This window comes from Bubalus kerabau, chromosome 9, assembly GCF_029407905.1.
Source record: "Bubalus kerabau isolate K-KA32 ecotype Philippines breed swamp buffalo chromosome 9, PCC_UOA_SB_1v2, whole genome shotgun sequence".
NCBI classification, from domain to species: Eukaryota; Metazoa; Chordata; class Mammalia; order Artiodactyla; family Bovidae; genus Bubalus; species Bubalus kerabau.
Genome location: NC_073632.1, coordinates 41,086,980 through 41,107,476, shown reverse-complemented (window position 1 = coordinate 41,107,476; position 20,497 = coordinate 41,086,980). Strand labels below are relative to the sequence as shown.

The 20,497-nt window shown below is 35.8% G+C and overlaps 1 protein-coding gene across 2 annotated transcripts in view; it reads right to left on the bottom strand.

Annotated features, from left to right (window-relative positions):
- Positions 1-20,497, bottom strand: part of GOPC (golgi associated PDZ and coiled-coil motif containing) — a 39,730-nt gene that overhangs the window by 6,616 nt on the left and 12,617 nt on the right. Inside the window, exons 2-7 of one of the 2 annotated variants that reach the window (XM_055535083.1) lie at positions 12,586-12,750; positions 11,014-11,037; positions 7,377-7,552; positions 6,185-6,350; positions 3,665-3,760; positions 1,948-2,112 (exon numbers count right to left, since the gene is read on the bottom strand). In XM_055535083.1, the coding sequence (XP_055391058.1) occupies positions 1,948-2,112; positions 3,665-3,760; positions 6,185-6,350; positions 7,377-7,552; positions 11,014-11,037; positions 12,586-12,750 (792 nt within the window). The remainder of the gene's footprint in view (positions 1-1,947; positions 2,113-3,664; positions 3,761-6,184; positions 6,351-7,376; positions 7,553-11,013; positions 11,038-12,585; positions 12,751-20,497) is intronic. The other variant, XM_055535084.1, reaches the window with a different exon arrangement.

Genomic DNA, 20,497 nt, shown 5'->3' with positions numbered 1-20,497 from the left:
ACTCTATTGTAGTCCCCTGTACATGAATGAGAAACCTGAGTGAGTCCTGGAGAGGGCTGATAACTCAATAAGATGAACAAGTAAAACAGAAAAACAGAAATTGACTCCGAAGTCCTTCCTCTTTCTCCTATACTAGACTAAATGTGTAATATTTATATTTTATTCTTTAATAACAACTTCATGTTCAAGTAAAAAGTTATAGATTATTTTATATTAAAAAAATTCCGAGCTATAATTGTCACTTAATAAGAGACTACAATCACTACACAAAAGACCAGTGTTTGCAATTCTCTGAAAATTATGGCCTGCCTTTGCTCAAAAGAAAGCATGCCCTTTTTTTTTTTTTAATTGCTACCCATTAAGTCTCTTTGGTGCTCCTCTTTCCCAGCAGTTTAAGGTTATCCTTCAGAACTTTAACATGTGTTCAGCATTTCCATAAAATTTTGTATCTCATGAACTGCCTGTTTATGTCCCCTTTGCCTCAGCAGCCATTCATCCCACTCTTACACTACAGGATGCCAGCCAAGTTGGACTGAGAAAACATCAACTTAAAGAGACTAGTGCTGCATTCTTAAATCTCCCTTATCAGATAATACTTTAAAAATAACACTTGGGGAGTTGGTAAAAGCAGTGTGTTAGTCGCTCAGTCATGTCCAACTCTATACGACCCCATGGACTGTACTATCCATGGAATTCTCCAGGCAAGAGTCCTGGGGTGGGTAGCCATTTCCTTCTCCAGGGGATCTTTCCAACCCAAGAATTGAATCTGGGTCTCCCACATTGTAGTGGTCTTCAGTAAAGTTCTTTAGATGACAGAATCAGGTCTGTGGTAGCTGTCATGTAGAAAGAGATTTTAGGTTTAATATGAGGAAGAGCTTTCTAAAAATCAGCAGTCTAAAAAACAATGAAATAGACTGCATTATCACCAACAAGTCCTCCCTTTAATACTGAATACAATTATTTCCCAGGTGGCACAGTAGAAATGAATCCCCCTGCCAATGCAGGAGATGCAAGAGACGTGGGTTCGATCCCTGGGTCAGGAAGATCCCCTGACATAGGAACTGGCAACCCACTCCAGTATTCTTGCCTGGAAAATTCCATGGTCAGCGGAGTCTGGTGGGTCCATGGGGTCGCAAAGAGTCAGACACGACTGAACATGCAACACACACACATTCATTTAGTGAAACTGTAGTTATTTATGCATCAAGTAGAACTGAACTAAATGAGCTAGAAATTCACTTTCAACTCTGAAATTAAAGTCTGCTCTGGCATACTATACTGATGATCCAATGAACATCTCAATGTACTAACCAACACCTCTCTAATTCCCTTATACCTATTCTTGAAAGAAAAAACAAAACATTTTTTACATCTTAATTTTTCTGGATAACAAATATGACTCCTGTATATGAATCTCAATTCTTTAATCTATTTGTTCTGCAACCTTGAGTAAATTAATTTCTAAGCACTTTATTTCACTCATTTTAAATAAGAGGGTTGGTTAAAAGATTTCTAACAATGCTTGACTTCTAACATTCAGGACTGTAAAATCAATCTACTTCTAGCATTGTTTTTTCTATAATACTTCATATCTATATAGTGTTTTAGTCATTAACGATGTTTTGCTTTCCAAGAACCAAGTCCTGTTCTGAACACTTTATATGTATTAACATACTTAATCCTTCCAGCTCTCAGATGAGGACACTGCAGCACTAAGGACTTAAGTAACCTGCTCAAAGCTATACAGCTGTGAAGAAGAGCAAACAAAATCTTTTTCAGTAAATCTGGCTGAATGTTTTCTAAAAAAGGGTCAAGTCAAAGGAAACTAGTATCTATAGATAAACACTTTACTACCTGAGAAACCTCCTCGGGAAGTTATCATCTATTCAATAGACTCAAAAAGGAACAACGGAGAGATCCAATTTTAATTATATAAAGGGAACTTACCTGCTGGGAAAGAATGGTTACAGCTTCTTTATGCTTTGTGTCCCGTAGGTTAACTCCATTAACAGCCAGAATAGCATCTCCAACGTGCAGCCCTCCACATCTATCAGCAGGTTGCCCTGGGTGGATCTCAGAAATGAGGATTGGAACACCATGTTCCTTTCCACCCTAGTCAAAAAAAAAAAAAGCAGCGAACTAGTTTACCTTTGTATGCTGGTAAGTTGCTTCAGTCATGTCCAACTCTGTGCGACCCCATAGACGGCATAGTAGCACACTATTCTGATAAAATATTTTTCTAAAAACATTTCAATAAGCACCTATACTGTCTCTATAAATGCTGAGTGATATCCTATTTGCTACTTAGGTAATGGTAAATCAAACTATCATGAATATCAAAGAGTTACCTCTAAGTAAAATGATTAACGTATATGTGCTTTTTAAAATGCATTACAGAATTAAAAAAAAAAAGAACCCTGAAAAACCGAAAGAACAATTGGCTTAACTCTCTTAAACATAAATATTTTATGTATTAGTAGTCCATAGTATTATCAGATTTTATCAAAATCCCAATGAACCATAAGAAAAAAACCATTATTTATGTTCCACAAAAATAACTATAAGATGAATCTGAATGTCATAGATGTTAAAATGTGAAAAAATATGCAATGCAAAATTAATGAAATATAGCATTTGGTACCTTTCACTTTCTAGCTGTAATCATAATTATGTGTGTGTCTTATTTCTCTTACTAAACTTATGCTGTTTGAGGGAAGTATACTCAAAAAGGTAGGTATATTCAATAAAGATCTATTAGATAAACTTTTTATTATAAGAAACATTTCTACAGTAAATAATACAATACCAGAAAGTAAATAAACTTCTGCAGTGCCTAAGTATAAAAAGCCAGCTTATTTATTGATTTGGAACAAAGCACTGAACAGCAAAATGCTCTGCTGCTGCTGCTGCTGCTGCTAAGTCGCTTCAGTCGTGTCTGACTCTGTGTGACCCCTGAGACAGCAGCCTACCAGGCTCCCCCGTCCCTGGGATTCTCCAGGCAAGAACACTGGAGTGGGTTGCCATTTCCTTCTCCAATGCATGAAAATGAAAAGTGAAAGTGAAGTCGCTCAGTTGTGTCTGACTCTTAGCAACTCCATGGACTGCAGCCTACCAGGCTCTTCCGTCCATGGGATTTTCCAAAATGCTCTAGTTATACGTATTTCAAAATAGATTGCTCTCAAGAAGGCTGTCCAAGACAACTGTTTGTAAAGGAATCAACATTTAAAAAGAGGAATACTTGGACCTAAGAGCCAGTGAAATCTGACAGCCAAGAAATGAGACAAGAGAAAGACAGCAAATACTTTAGAGAAAAGAACAATACAATCTGGGGTCATTTAACACAGAAGAAAACAGTCCTATCCAATCCCAAAGGCTCTTATAGGCATCACAGGATGTGGTGCAGAACTATGATATGAGTCATAATAAAAATGATAAACAATGACTACTGAAAACATACTTTAAAGTAATACTTAACACTTATTAGGAAGATTTCCATACCAAAAAAAGAAAAATGTTTACACAAAAGTGCTATTACCCATGGGGATAAGTTTAGTTATTTAGAAAATATATTCAGAATACTTTATTTCCCAGTGATGTTCAACAAAGGAGTGTGATTATACTAGAGAAGTGTAGAGAAAAGGAGACTGGAAGCACTACTTCTTACTGTAATTGAAATGCCAAGGCCTTCATGATCTTCCTTAAGGAGGAGAACTTTTCTAATTGGACCAACACCTTGGCTTTTCTTTAGAGAGTCTTGATCCTTGTTGGAGGAAAAAAAAAGAAGAAAAAATTAGTAGTACTTAAACTATATACCATATAGAGTAACTTGCTTTTAGAAATGTTTATTGTTTTCCTGTAATGGATACACAGTATAATGTTAAGAAAGTAATTAACAGATAACATGAGAAAGCAAAAATAGTGGTTCTATTAATATAGTGAATGTACATGATTTTCTCACCCTCTTGTTAATTAATATTTATATATGACATTACAAAAGAAACTACTGCCATGAACTGATAAACAATATCTTTAAGAAATAAAAGGAGGTAACTTTATCTTCACTGGAAAATTGCTTTAAGATCTATACCCATTTCAACTGATTTATAGAACTGAAAAAACAAAATGTCAATTGGTCATTAACTACTTTTTCATTTCTTTGAGCTCTGGAATCTACCTCTTAATTAAAGGACCTTGCTCCACCAATAATTCTTTCTCTGGTACCTTTACTTTTTCCCTCTCTCTACAAGCTCCTTCCCCAAAATAAAAAATGTCAAGCCTCACCAAGCTATAAAACACAGACCACGTACAAACACAAAACATATAAAAACCCTTAAACCATCCACAATCTTGGTTACCTTCTATCCACCCTCCATCTTTCCTGAACCTTTACACAAAGTTAATCCTCACTGTAGTTACTTCCTTGCCTCCCATATTCCGTACTCCAACCTGTAATTAGGGTTCTGCTCCACCTGCTCCACCGAAGCTGTCTTCTCTGCAGTCACTGGTAACCAATGTGGCTGCTTCCAATGAATACTTTTTAGTCACTGCCCTTTTGAACCCTGAAGAAGTTGATACTGTTCACAGTCCCCTCCCTGAAACCTCTTTTCTTTGGTGTCCATTACACTTTGGTGTACATTACATTACATTGGGTGGACTTGGGGAGTTGGTGATGGACAGGGAGGCCTGGCATGCTGCGGTTCATGGGGTCGCAAAGAGTTGGACATGACTGAGCAACTGAACTGAACCATTACACTACTTTCCTAGAGAGCCCATATCTGACAGCTCTATCTCAGGCTTCTGTCTTTAGTGATTCATTTCCTTCCCTCACTCCTTAGTGGTTTCCTTCCATCTTCTTACTTTCTATATACTTTTCCTGGGTGACTTAAATCAATCCCATGGTTTCAAAAGACGATTTACCTAGTAATCTTCAACTCAAGAGTTCTCTCTAGAATTCTAGAGTCATATATATAATTGGATATAACCTGGCTGTCCCACTGGCACCTCAAACACTACATGTCTAAAACTGATATCATCTTTCTACCAACACCTTCCTTTCCCTATATTTGGTTTATCAATGCATGCCATCATCTCACTTGATTGCCCAAACCAAAACTCTGACTTTCCTTCTTACTCACCTACTTAACCAAAAGCAATTAGTCACTAACTCCTTTTGATTCTAATTCTCTCAAACCTGTTCCTCCTCTGATCCCTTTCTCCTCATTATCTTTCTAAATGTATTCCCCTGATTTCAACTAGGCCCTCTTCCAATATATCCTCCTCACTACCCAAAGCAACTGTCAAACAAATGCTAAATCTTATTAAGTCCACTATTTTATTTGAAAATCCCCTGACCATCAGGTTAAGATTCAAATGCCTTTATTTAGCATAAGATAACATTTATCATCTGGCCACTGCCTAGAAGTTAATGGGAACCAAGAGAACCCCAAAGAAGACAATGGCATAAGTGCTTACAGCAATCACCACTCCTCTCCCATGAACACCACATACATATCAATTCTTCTTACAATTATCTTTTCAAAGGCAACAAATAATTTTACTATTCGAGGCCAGGCTTTACCTGACACTAAAATATGTGATCCACTGGACAGGAGTTAGATATGATTTTATTATATTAAGGCTTATACCATTAGGCTGCTGTTGCAGTGAAATTTAATAAATTTTTATGTAGGTAGAAAGAAAAGCTCCTATACAGTGGTGGCTACAGAAACAAACAACTGGACACAGATCTCAAATTCCAGCTTAATCCAAAACCAAACAGCTATAAATGTTAGCTTGGAAACAATATATAAAGCTAGTTACCAAGAGTCCCCTTATAAAGAACTACCCCCCGATTTTTGCCAATTAATCAACACACTCTGCTAAGCTTAGAACTTCTGTAAACATGCCTAATCAAGATCCAGGAAAATTCTGAAATATGAGCTGAAGCAACATGCATCTGCTATCAATAGTTCAGTGTCTTCAGAAATACCATTTTTGGGGTATTAGTGTAGGAGCTATATGGGCAGCTGAAACCTTAAATATGTATCTATTTTAAAATAAGTTTAATCCCACTTTCACTTTTAAATAAAGGTTTCAAATTCTACTAGAATTCTTAAAAATGCAAAGGACTTGTGATTAAAGAAAGGACAAGACTGAGTGAGAAACAGCAGCAAAGCAAACATACGTGGCCTGGTGGAGCATGCATCGGTCGCTTCAGGTCATTGCGTCCTCTACAGGCTCTGATCACAGTTTTGTGACGATGCAAGTGTATTTCAGCTTCCAACTGGTTCCAAAGCTTATCATGAGCAGGTCCCTTCATATCTCGTCCAAGTAGCTGTATTTGTTGGACTCTTCATTTGGGAAAAGAATTAATTCAGTTAGTTTTTCATTATACATATATATGTATATATATATACACACATACATACATACACACATATACATAAATATATATAAAGTGTTCAGAAGAATTACTGAACACAAGTAGCTTTCACATAATTTAATTTAGTAATGAAACTAATACTCAGGAATTTCCTGATGTCTCTCAGATTTATAAAGACACAATAACTCTGAAAAAGACAGGTGTCTTCAAGGGAAAACTAGTTTTAAAAAAAGAATGACTATGACCTTCTTTAATCACATACCTAGTTCATATACATCTTAGAAACAATTTAGGAGGCTAATGTCAACATGTTTCATGTCTTCCCTGCAATCATACTAGTCCTCAGATGAGGCTAACTGTACAAAACATTTTTCCAATGACAGTTTCTTTTTACAAAATGATTACTTTTTTAAATGTGGTAAAATTATTAGAAATGTGTACTCTGAGATAATGTAAATTATTTTTATTTGCTCCACATCAGTTCTTAATACATTAAACCAACAAGCAGAAAATTATTTAGTAATAGTGAATCACCAGAGTTTGTGAATAATTTACCATAAAAGTTAATGAAAGCAGAACTCTATATTATGATAAAATCACTGTCATTCCAATATGTTTTTGAGGGACAAGAAAGACTGGGTTTCAATGGTCACACAAAGAATTCCTACGAAAGTCCTGCTGTACGTGGGAATATCATCTGTTATGGTGTGAAGACAGGAAATGGTGAAAAGTATAGCTCTATGAGTTGTTAGCATTTCACAGTAATTTACTAGCAGTGTGTATGTCAACCAGAAACACCTATTTAGTATGGCTAACTAAATCTGCAACATGTAATGCTATGAAGTTAACAACAGTAAGCTACAATCAACCATAAAATCACTCTTATATAAAGATTAATATATTGTTTACTAAAAGAGATAAAAGTCCACCTCTGTAACTATGCACTTAGTCACCTAAGAGCTCAAGGGTACAATGGTACCCATTTTCCACACACCTTCCTGCCAGTTCCTTATCCAAGTATTTGGCAGCCAGTCTTGCCCCATAAACTTCAGCCTGGAGAACAGCTATATGTCTGCGAAGGGCTTCATTTTCTTTTCTCAATAACTTCACTTCAGCTTCAAGTTGAGCTTCTTTCATTTTCTCTTTTTTGTTTGCTTCGAGCTCTCTCTCCTATTGCAATTTTTAAAAAAAATGCAATGAAAATACTTTCAAGACTCTCTAGCAATAGACCATGCTCCTTAAAAGACACAAAAGCACACAATCTATGATACCAACGATGAAAGCATATGATAAAAATTACCACTTTATTTCTATAAAATGGAGCACAATGATTTGGATCCAGTTTTTTTCAAAACTAATACCAGAGGTGTTAGAACCACTTCTAGGTAAGATAACATAGCTTGAGGCACCCTGATCCTGAGGATACTAAGATTAGTAGCCTTCTCTGAGCACATGTTATCATATACTAATAGTAATGGCTTCAATGGATAATTGAATCTACTCTCTACATTCAAAATTACTCTAAAACTAGACTAAAATAATCACTCTGGTGACTGTGCCCAAACATTTCATTAACTTTAATGCAGCAATTCTATAAACTATAAATTTGGTTACAAAGAGAAACATTTTTAAGCCCATTTATCTTAGAGGATTGTAAGAAACTTACAATGCTTAAATTAGAACAGATACTCCAATTTTTAAAAAACATTTTATGGTAATGGAGAAATGCTGGTAATAACTGCATTAAAAATATTTACACATTAAAAAATGTCTATACAGAGAACAGACTTATGGTTGCCAAGAGCGAGGGGGAGAATGAGAGGGACGGATGGGGAGTCTGGCGTTAGTAGATGCAAGCTATTGCATTTAGAATGGATAAACAACAAGGTCCTACTGTGCAGCACAGGGATCTTTATCTAACCTCCTGGGATAAACCACAATGGAAAAAAACATAAAAGAGTAAATATATACATGTGTATAACTGAGTCATTTTGTGGTACAGCAGAAATTAGCACAACATTGTAAATCAACTGTACTTAAATAAAAAATATAGCTTATGGGAAAACTAACTATAGATAAGTATATCCATGATGCAGATTATCACTGAACTTTGGGATCTGGAATGGATCATCTATTTGTCCAAATGTTAAAGTGACTGAAGAACTGTTTTCTGAGAAAAAATACTGGCTTCACTTGCCTACTATGAGGTTGGATAGATATCCATTTTTATCTCTCAAAAAAGGATGCTATCCTCTGCTTCACTTAGTAGATAACTCATATATATGAATTTATAGGTGTCAGCCAGAGAATATAACCTTAAGGTTTTTGCCACCAAGTTTTTATCACCAACAAGAAATAATTTTCAATATACTTTCAAAGTATAAAGTACGGTGTACCTACTCCTATACATCAAGGGTTACAAATGTAAATACCTTTGGGATCCAAGCACAGAATAGGCAGGTAGGTACAAAGGAAAGCGGAGGGGAAAACAGAAGGTAAAAATCCTGCCTAAAGACAGTCAAATTCAAATCTGAACTCACAGACATACACACAGTATGACTAAATAAACCTTTCTGAGAGTTGGATGTGGGCCCTGAGAGATCTTTTAAATGTTATTTTTGGATCAAGAGAACCATCCCAAATTTGAGTGGAAGTGTTTACTGACTTCGAGCACTATTTTCACAGATTCGTTAATTTACAGAATCTATAAATCCTGTGAAAATGTAGTTATGTTTACTGATGACATGCAGAAGACACTGCTCACTACACCATGTCCCCTTTAGGAGATTTAAATAAAGCTCCACCTCAGCACCAGGAAGAATGCTTCTCTTGAGTGAATGGCACAGGATATTGTTTCTAATATTCAAGTAGTGAATACTGTAATTATTTCCCTTTTACTATAAATAATAAACTGAGAAGAGAAGGAAATGGCAACCCACTCTAGTATTCTTGCCTGGAGAATCCCATGGACAGGAGCCTGGCAGGCTACAGTCCATGGGGTTACAAGAGTCAGATGCAACTTAAGAGACTAAACCACCAGAGAAAGACTACCCTCAATTTGGCAGCAAGTGACAACTGTCCTTAAGATTTCTTTTTTTTTTCCCCTGATAGAAAAAGAAGACACTTGGAAAATGAAAATAATAAATTTTATAATCAAATGTAAAAAAAAAATAATAAACTGAGAAACAAATGTAAGCAAACTTTTAACAATTAATGGAATATATTTTGATACTAATTTTGATGTCTGCTTTGATCTACTGTTTTAACAAAAGCATATCAATATACAATATATTTAAACATCAATATATGATATATTCAAATACAAGGCAGTGAGTACCACCATCTTAAAAACAATAAAAAAAAAATAGCCTAAAATGAATGACAATTACCAAATGTTGAATATACTTATCACTTCCTTGATTAAACTTTTGTCATTACGTATGTGATAAGAAGGAAGATTAGCATGCTTTTTCAACTTCTATAAAAAGACAAATATAACAACCAGAACACAATTGTCTAGATTTTTTCTTTTTAATTTGAAGAACTAATAATCTAGAATCCTTCTTTTACAACAACTTTGGAACTCTTAAAATCTCAATTTATTTCAGAATCTCTTTCCTAAAAGGGCAGGTTATCAGTTCCAAAAGAAACCACGGTTCGGACAACATGAACAAAGTCTTTTTAAATGACATTTATGGAGTTTAACGCTTTTGTTTCAGAAAAAAAGAGTTCCTAGAAGACCAAAAATTGTTTATGGGCTAAGTAAATTTTATGTTGAGGATTATCTACTTACAAACTTTAATGAGCTATTAATACAATATTTATGAAATACGAGAAACATATTAAGTCACTACTTTGCTTTAAAGATTTAAACTCCTAGTGAATCAGACAAACTCTCTAGCCTGAAATGAACAGATGCAAGCAAAAACAGGACTAAGAACACTGAAGTTAATCACTTTTAGATTTAAAGGAAAGAATTTTGTTTCAGTTAAGCTGTTCATCATTAGATACCAACAAAGAAGTTAATTTTGTATTTTGATATCTACATGCTATATTTCCAAATGAAGAAAAGTCATATGACTACTCAGAACCTGATTAGGCTTAGGTAGTGGGAAAAATATTAAGAATTTATCTATACTGTTATTTTCTAAGGAAAATTTAATAAAGGGTTTCAAAATTCAATTGTTTCAAAGGCCACACAATTATTCTCAAGACTGCTGAAAAGTTGTAACACATGCAGTGGATGAATAAGAAACCAACATGCACATTCTTTCTCTGGGAATAAATTCAAATAGAAAAGGAGGAAAGAGCTAGGCCTGCACAAGGAAAACCAATTCTTCTTTTGAAGCAGTGGTACAAACAAATTACAAAGCTCAGAAGTTGTCAAAAAGTGATGAGTTCTACAAATAATAGCAATAAATCACAAACAAAAGAAAAATCTTTTAATAACATGAGGTGAGAAAACAGCAATGGGCTACTGACTGAATTTTTCAGGTATTGGCACATTAAAAAATTATCATCATTAACATCACTTTCGGATACGTACAAGGTGACAACATGTACTATGCAAAAAAAGCACTAAGAACACTTCAGCATAACATATTAAAGCAAAACAGAAATGGTATACTTACCAGCTCCTCCACAGAGGGGACAGACTTAAGATATAAGAAAAAAGTTTTATAATTAGAAAAACATCAAACAAACTTATTTAGTGGTACAATCATTACAAGGAAAATTACTATATGTTGAGTATCACTTGGGTCAAGTTCATTAAAATAAATATATTTGCAAATCCATAAGCAATGCTAACCGTACAGGATTAATTTTTTTTTTGTTTTATCCAAACTGATTAACACACTTGGTTCAATGTCTTTCCACTAAAGCACCATGTTTCCAAACTAATGTTAACATGTCAGATGAATTCTATTCTAGTGAAAATGTACATTGTTTCTGAATGTTAATATCAAATATTCCAAAGCAGCAGTTATGAATCTGACTCATCTCAGTTAAACAAAACACTAACAATTTATATTAAGAAAATTTCAAAACTTAAAAGTACTTTAAGAGAATGTAAATATTCATTTAAATAAATTGTAACATATCAGTCTTAGAAACTAATCAACCAATTAGACAGAAATACCTGAAAATGAACAAAACTTTAAGCTGCACTGTTGTCATCATCACACCATCTTGTCTCATCCCTCTCCCAAGCTCTATATCTTATTTACTGCTGCGTTCCCTAGAGTACACTTAATATACATGAGGCTAAATCAAAATGAGATTTTGAAAAAATTCTCTTTAAACAACCTACACTGATTAAGAGGGCAATAGTTAATTATGCAACACTTGTAAAAATGAACATTATGCAAACATGAGAAAGCAGTGGCAGGGAAAACACTTATATTAAGAGCAAAATAAAAAATGTGCCACTGGCTGACACCCAACTCCATTTTCCTCCATTTTCTCCCTTATTAAAAGAACTCAGATTTTACTGGAGGTGGTCATGTGACCAACTAAGGGACTGATATGCAGCTAGGGAAGGCCAATGAGACAGCTAAACAATTGGCAAAAAGCTGAGGAGGATTTCATGAAAAGGTCATTAAAGAAAATGAACACAGCTAGGAAGCACCGTTTTCCCCTTAGATTTTGGAATGCAAGATCCTGGAATGCAGGTAGGAAGAAATCCTGAAGGCAGAAACCATGAGCTGAAGATGACAGAGCAGAACAAAAGGAAGCTGGATCCCTGGCATCTGTGGAGCTGCTCTACCAGCTCTGGACTGCCTATCTCAAGGCTTCTTCAACTGAGAGAAAAGACTGATAACGTGGACTATTTAAGAACAATTCTCATGTTACTTGGGAATCTGTTTTATATGTAGCTAAACTAAATCTTATCTGATACAGAAGACTGGCAAAAAAAAACCTGCTTACATGTTACAATCACAAATAACTTTTAAATATATTTATATGGATCTTTTTAAATAGGAATAAGATTCTATTCTGAGTACCAATTGGTTATTGATGTTGTCACTGGTCATCTCCAGGTAATGAGATCAAGGATGATTAAGACCATCTTCACATTTCCTATATTTTCCAAATTTCCCAGGAGCACACACCAATTTTTATAATTAAAAAGCCTCATTAAAGACTGTCCTTTTCACCCTCTAAAATGCACATAAGTATGTGTTATCCTCTAAATTACTTACCAATTTTGCCTTAATGGTACCAGAGTCAACACTTTGGCCAGTTTTAGCATGAAGCTGAAGCTGAATAGAGTGCAACTGTAAAAGTTGATCATGTACTTCTTTCTCCAATACAACTTTCTCTGCTTGGGTCTCTGTCAGTTCAGATTTCAGATCCACCAACTGTGCCTTAAAAACCAGCAACAATAGCAGAAATTAACACAGCACTGTAAATCAACTATATCTGAATTTAAAAAATTAAAAAAAAAAACAGCAACAATAGAAAACATTATGTTTAGTTTTCTTTATTTTTGATTATATTATTCAAGAATGACACAGAGAGACTACTTGCAATGAATAGATGAACACTGGAAGACCACTATTTGACCAAGCTATAGGATATCCACCTAAACTGACATAAAATCAACAGTACAAGCAAGATATTTGAGTGGAAAGAGAACCCTACCATAAACAGTATCTCTTAATAACACAATAGGCTAGTTCCATTTTACTTTGCTCACTTTAAGAAGGCTTTTCACTGTTTCACTTTTATCTGCAAAGTTTATGAAAATACACAAGTATGGGATGATTCATCATCCTATTGAGATAACATGTGCTATAGTCATTTACTAACATTAATAGTATGTTACAGGAGATGCTGAAGCTCCGATACTGTGACCACCTGATGCTAACAGTCGACTCACTAGAAAAGACCCTGATGCTGGGAAAGACTGAGGCAAAGGAGAAAAGGGTGGAAGAGGATGAGATGGTTGGATAGCATCACTGACTCAATGCACAGAGACTGAGGAAACTCTATGAAGTGAAGGACAAGGAAGCCTGGCATGCTGCAGTCCATGGGGTCACAAAGAGCTGGACACAACTTAAGTGACTGAACAACAACCAATCACCAATCAGTGGAGAGCCCAATCAGTGGTGCCGCCTTCACCTCAGTGAATATTGGTTCAAATCAGCCTAACCACCATCTAGCAGTTATTTTAGGTGCTTCTGTACAAACTACTGAGCTACAGTGGGTCCAAAGACCAGAGTTAACTGCAAGCTAGAGTTAACTGTTACAGCGTAGCAGAACCACCCATCAGAACCACTTAGCTATTCAGTCTGAAGTTTTCCATTTTTCACAACTGATACACTGTTGTACAATAGCACACAGGATATATCCCTTGTGTGTGTTTGATCTTTCCAGCTTACAAGTAGATGAAAGACCGAGGCAAGGCCTTAGTTTTCTATTTAACATAAATTTTACCACTAAGCATCTCAAAAGCCAAGAAGCATGCTGGCCCAATGAGTTAAAACTGTGGAGAATACTTTCTAAATTATAGTTGATACTTATTTATGCCCTTGAGAAGTTTTCTTATCAACTGAGGTAATAAATATGCATTTGAACCAATCAAAAAAAAATGTGGCAAATTACAGATATATTTAGAATTGGTCAGGTCCTCAGGAATTCAAAGTAAAGGAAGGTTTAAAGGTTAGTGAGGGAAAGAGAGCTTTGAAGGGCTTTGAAGTTCAAGGACAAGAACAAAATAGAAGCAATAAAGCAGACAAGAGATGAGAAGACCAGCAAGGACAGACCAAGACTAGAAGCAATACAGGTAAACTCCCTGAGCATAGAGACCAGAGGACAGGAGTCTATTTCAGTCTCCCAACTGCACCAACTAGTGCCTAGTATATAAAAGATGCCCAGTAAGTATCTTTAAGTTGAAACAAATTCTAATACTAGCCTTGTGATTTCAGATAAATCATTCTGTCTCAAGTTTCCTTGGTTTTAAAATAGTATAGTATCCACTAGGTATAAATAAATAAGATATAGGATATACTATAGAACAACAAGGAATATACACAATATTCTAACTTTAAATGGAGTATATAATCTATAAAAATGTCAAATTGCTATGCAGTAATCTGAAATTGATATAAATCAACTATACTTCAATAAAATTTTTAAGTACATAAAACAGGAATAATACCTATGCTTTGACTATTTTCATATTATTAAACGTATATATGAAAGCACTTATTACAATATGAAGACGTTATCAGTAAGATTAAGACTATTGAGTGGACTGTACATGAAAGACTGGACAAGGCTGGAGAGGAAAGCGAGGCTAGATACAACAAATGGCTTTGATTGATAAACCAAAACTGAGACTGAATCTGACAGGAAATCACAACATGTTCCTAATGACATTTTGTTTTTGTTTTTAATAGCATTTTGAGATATAATCCACATAAAATTCACTTTTTAAAAGTGTACAATTCAGTGATTTTTAGTATAATCACAGAATTATGCAGCCATCAACACCATTTAAGCCTGGAACATTTTCTCTCAATGACATTTCAGCCACATGATATTTGCAGGTAAGGAGGTGAAGACAGGGACACTAGCAATACCCTACACAGATTTATATGGAATACAGTTCTAATGTATACCTAGGAAGGAAACTTTTGGGTCACAGAGTATGACTGTGTTAAACCTCAGCGGAAAAGGCCAGTTTTCCAAATGACTGTAGTAAATGACATGCCTCCCATGTATGATAGTTTTAGAACCTTGCCTTCATTCAGTATTGTCAGTCTTCTTAATTTTAGCCATTCTGGGAGGAATGTAGTGGCATTTCATTGTGGTTTTAATGAAAACTTCTTGATTACTGCCACAGAAGCTGAACCACTTTATATTCCTACCAGCAATAAATGAGGGTTTGTTGACAGAAGTTTTGCATATTTGTTTTGTCTCATGCTTCTCCAGGGCTTCCCTTGCAATAGTTGGTAAAGAATCCGCCTGCAGTGCAGGCGACCTGGGTTCAATCCCTGGGTTGGGAAGATCCCCTGGAGAAGGAAACAGCTACTCACTCCAGTGCTCTGGCCTGGAGAATTCCAGGGACTGTATAGTCCACGGGGTCACAAAGAGCTGGACACAACTGAGCGACCTTCACATGCTTCTTCAGGGTCTCTAATTATACTAATATGAATTACTCTTTCCCTATCTTTTATATCCACAATTTCCTCTTACATTCTTTTTGTTTTCTTCTTGCTATACTTACTGTATTGCCTATTTTTTTTATGTTCCTTCCAAATTAGGCTCCATTCTAAAATAATTTTCCCCTATTTTTCCCCAAAGTTCTGCAAGTATTCTTTTTATTACTTTATTTCTGAGTTTTCCTATCTCTGAATCATTCTGGTCTATTCACAGATGAATTAACATTATTAATTTCCTTTAGTTTATATTTTACAGTTTCCAATTGATTTGTAGCCTTATCTAACATGCTTTCATTGTCTCTTGTCATATTCTATTTATTTCTATCTTTTTTGCATATAGTACATTTATATGGGGTTTACAGAAAATCCTTTTCTGTTACTCATGTTGAAATGAAATGGGTTTTCATATAGCACCTGTCAGGGAGGAGACTTCCATGTGGGGGTTTAAGGTGAGCATGGGTAGCTTTCCTAGCTTCAGGTCAGTGGGCTACCTCCCCTGGTCTTAAAGTGAACTTAAAACCATGGCCTCTGTAGCCAGAACCACTGTTTTGAAATCAGACACCTATGTATGTATTCCATCCCTAACTTGAATATAAACTCTCTTCCCTTCAGACTTCATGTTTCTGCCCTGCACAAACAGGATTCTGTTTTTTAGCAATGTTTCTTTACAATTGGACCTTCTTTCTCAAAAGCGGTTTGTGTTAGAAATTTCTGAGATTCTTCGAGTCCAGCCCAGTACTCTGTAATCTTCTTCCTGCAGCTTCTTTGTGTGTGCCCGTGGTTGTTTTGCATTCCTCTGCAATCTGGAGGCAGTTTTGCCAGTTGTTCTCAGGCCCTCTGCTCAAGTTTCCCATCCAAAGGGATGTCTTCTCCTTTGGAGCTCTGGTAGTGACTTCTGTGTCGGGGCCCCTTGCTATTCATTCCTTCTGCCACACAGGTGCTCAGTCACATGATTTGTGTGGGTCCTGTTGCCTCAACCCACCCATGTTCTGGGGCTTATGAGGACACCCTCTCCATCTAGTTTTGCTTAAGAGGCTATGACTGGATTTCTTTTTTCGTAATTCTAGTTCTTCTGTTTTTACAAAAGCTGTTTTAAAATTTAAAACTTAATTCATTGTGATCTTTCTCAGACCAGAAATCTTTATCTTACATTTTCACTGCAACAGAAAAGCTGTGATGGGCTAGATCAGTACTGCCTAAGATAAATTTAATATGAACCACATGTGTAATTTAAATTTTTCCAGTAGCCACATTTAGAAAAGTAAAATTAAACAAGTGAAATAAATTTTTATAATATAAACCTAAAGGTTTAATCAGATTTACAGTCAGCTTTCTGTATCTATGCATTCTGCATCTACAGATTCAACCAACTGTGTATTAAAAATATTTGCTGGGGGAGGGGGCGGGGGGAAACGTCAGTAAGTTCCAAAAAGTAAAACTTAATTTGCTTCATGCTGAAAACTATTTACATAGCATTCACACTGTATTAGGTATTATAGGTTAACTTAGAAATGATTTAAAATACATGGGAAGATGTATTTTATGCAAATACTGCAACATTTTATATAGGAGACTTTAGCATCCATGGATTCTGGCATCTGCAGTGGAGGGGCTGGGGAGGCCTGGAACCATCCCCTACAAATACTAATGAATCAGTTCAGTTTAATTCAGTTCAGCCGCTCAGTCGTGTCTGACTCTGCGACCCCATGAATCGCAGCACGCCAGGCCTCCCTGTCCATCACCAACTCCCGGAGTTCACTCAGACTCACGTCCATCGAGTCAGTGATGCCATCCAGCCATCTCATCCTCTGTCGTCCCCTTCTCCTCCTGCCCCCAAACCCTCCCAGCATCAGTCTTTTCCAATGAGTCAACTCTTCGCATGAGGTGGCCAAAGTACTGGAGTTTCAGCTTTAGCATCATTCCTTCCAAAGAAATCCCAGGGCTGATCTCCTTCAGAATGGGGTTGGATCTCCTTGCAGTCCAAGGACTCTCAAGAGTCTTCTCCAACACGACAGTTCAAAAGCATCAATTCTTTGGTGCTCAGCTTTCTTCACAATGGTACTTAAATGTTTGTGGCAAGAAGTACATTATGTGTTTCAACAGGTATGTATTGTCTGGTTTTCCTGTTATGATATATGTTTCAAATAAAAAACCTCATTATTTATTAAAAGCTGAGCAAAACTTCTGGCATTAATAAAGATACAAAGAGGCATAAGTGGTATTCATGAATTAATTTAGCAGGATATCTTGGGATAATGTGCATGCATGCTAAGTCACTTCAGTCGTGTCCAACTCTTCGCGACCTCATGGGACTGCAGCCCACCAGGTTTCTCTCTCCATGGGGATGCTCCAGGCAAGAATACTGGAGTGGGCTGCCATGCCCTTCTCCAGGGGATCTTACCGACCCAGGGAAAGAACGTGGGTCTCCTGCGTCTCTTGCATTGGCTGGCGGATTCTTTTCTTGCTGAGCCACCGGGGAAGCCCTAGGTTAGCAGATTAATATTCAAAAGACCTCCATACTACCCTGTTGTTCCTGTAGTATGGAGGTCTCTTGAAAGTGGCCTACTATAAACATGAACTCTTCATTAAGTGAAACAATTTCTCAAGAGACTGCTCAACTTTAAAAAAATGAAGGAAAAATTCTTTACAAAGCAAGGATGCAGTAACAAAATTCAAAGCCCAAGTTAATTTTTTTGAAACAGTGTTTCAAATTGACTCTAAATTTAGTAATATTTAAATAAGTCTTGTCTATGATATAAGCATTTTAGCTGCTAAGAAAAATTAGTGATATATTTTATGTGAGGATTATAAATTTCCATATTTTATTCAATGGCTACCCTCCTAATACAACAGGATTTTATAATCAAAGAGATCTTAGAGAACATAAAGGCTACGATTACGATGACTACTATTTAGATAACAAAACCAACGCCTATCAAAACTGATTTTCTTTCTATGGCTATCCGAACAGACAGTGGTAGAACAGCCCTTTGAACCCAATCCTTACTCCTGGGGCAAGGAAGCAGATGTGTTATCAAGCAGTTAGCTATAAGGAAAAAATGTTTCTACTGCTACAATACCTGTTTAACTTACTAACAATATTCACAGTTACCACAAAACAAGCATTTACCTACCATATGGCAGGTGTACATGCACCATGTGTCATTTGTAATTCTTATCATCATTCTTTCTCTCTCTCCTTTTTTAGTAGTTAAGGAAACTGGAAATCAGAGTTTAAGCAATTTGCCCAAGATCACACAGCTAGTAAATAAGACTCAAAACTAGCTTGACCATAAAAAAACACCTGAGCATCTTTCACATCACTAACCTTGGCCACGCAATAACCAGGAAAGAATGAAAATTAAAAAATAAATAGTTGATTTCAACCTTCAACTCTTCCATTTCTACACTGATATCTTAAAAAGTCTTTTAAAAAGCAAAATCAAAACCAGTTATATGTAAGACTACCTTACATATAGACTTTATTTGGGATTCATTCTTTTCACTTTCCTATATCCGATTTTGGACTCATTTGTGGGAGGAAAAAAAAAAGCTGACCATCAGGATATTCTTTACCTAGAACTCATAAAGAACAAAAAGACTTCACTCTAGGATGATCTCTAAGCCTTGGGTCCTTGACTTTCACTTAAAGGTCATTAAATCAACCAATGGTGAGATTTTTCTAAGGCAGTGATTCTCAAAGATAGTCCCTGGATCTCCATTATCAGCTAGAATGGAGTGGGGAGATGTATGAGCATTCTGGGCATATTCTGCAACATAGGAATGCAGTATTCTCAGGAATGAAAAAGACAGAAAGACGGTGTACCTAAATAACTTCTTAGGATTTTTTTAGGATTATCATTACCATTCATTTGTATATGTAGTCATTACTATTCTATTTCTTACCTCAAATTATTTTCCATCAAGTTAATTCCTTTCTAATTCTTAACTACTGGATTCCATTCTGTGGCACCAAAAATCGAAGCAATTTTTTATTCAGAGTTTCCTATTATTTCACACTGTCTAGACTTTAATCCTCTGTCCACACAATTCTGTAAAAATGTACAACAGCTGTATTTTTTCTTTCTAGATGTAAGCTAGTTTCTATTTAACTGTCTTATGGATAAAAAAGGCAATTACTTTACCTTAAGCATCCCCCCAAATCTCCTGTTCTGGGGAGGATTAAACTAAGACAAGAAATAAGCAAATATCCAACAGCAGGGAACTTGGATCCAGGTCATTCATTACTTTGGGCATTTTGTACAGCTCTTTTGATACAATTATACAAAGTCTAAGCTAAGAATATAAATTAAAAATCTGGTAAAACATTTTTATTTTGCACATGAAGCATTGAGGTCCAAAGAGATTAGGTGAGTTGTCCTAAATTACAAACTGTATGGGATTAAAACTCAAGACCTCCTGACATCCTTTATAATTCTGGCAGTAATAGGAAAGATGGAAAGGAAGGAGTCCATGAGTTCCAAACGAGATCAAATCCCAAATTTCAGAATTAGAGCTCTAAGCAAGAGACTACTCTGAACATACACCACGTAGCCAGCCTCACACCTCAAACATCCAGATGCATGTGCACACACACATACACAAACACACGTGTAGGCATGGACAGGCATGCACACGAAAGCACACACACTCAGAGTGGTTCTTTGTAAGAATTACAAAGAAAACAGTTGACTTCAAATAGCAATTTGACTGTTATGAACCATAGCATACAAAGCTGCTGATAAAGACCACATTTCCCTGCAAACGCTTCTATACTTTGTTTTAAAATACGTGTATAAAATGTAATTACATCAGTAAAAAGAAACAATTATGCTTTTAAATGCATGTTTTTACTATTTGAAAATGCAATTTAGGATGAAAGTACAGATTGGAATTTAAATCTCTAGCAATAACACCATTTAATGTCAACATCTAAAATTTATCA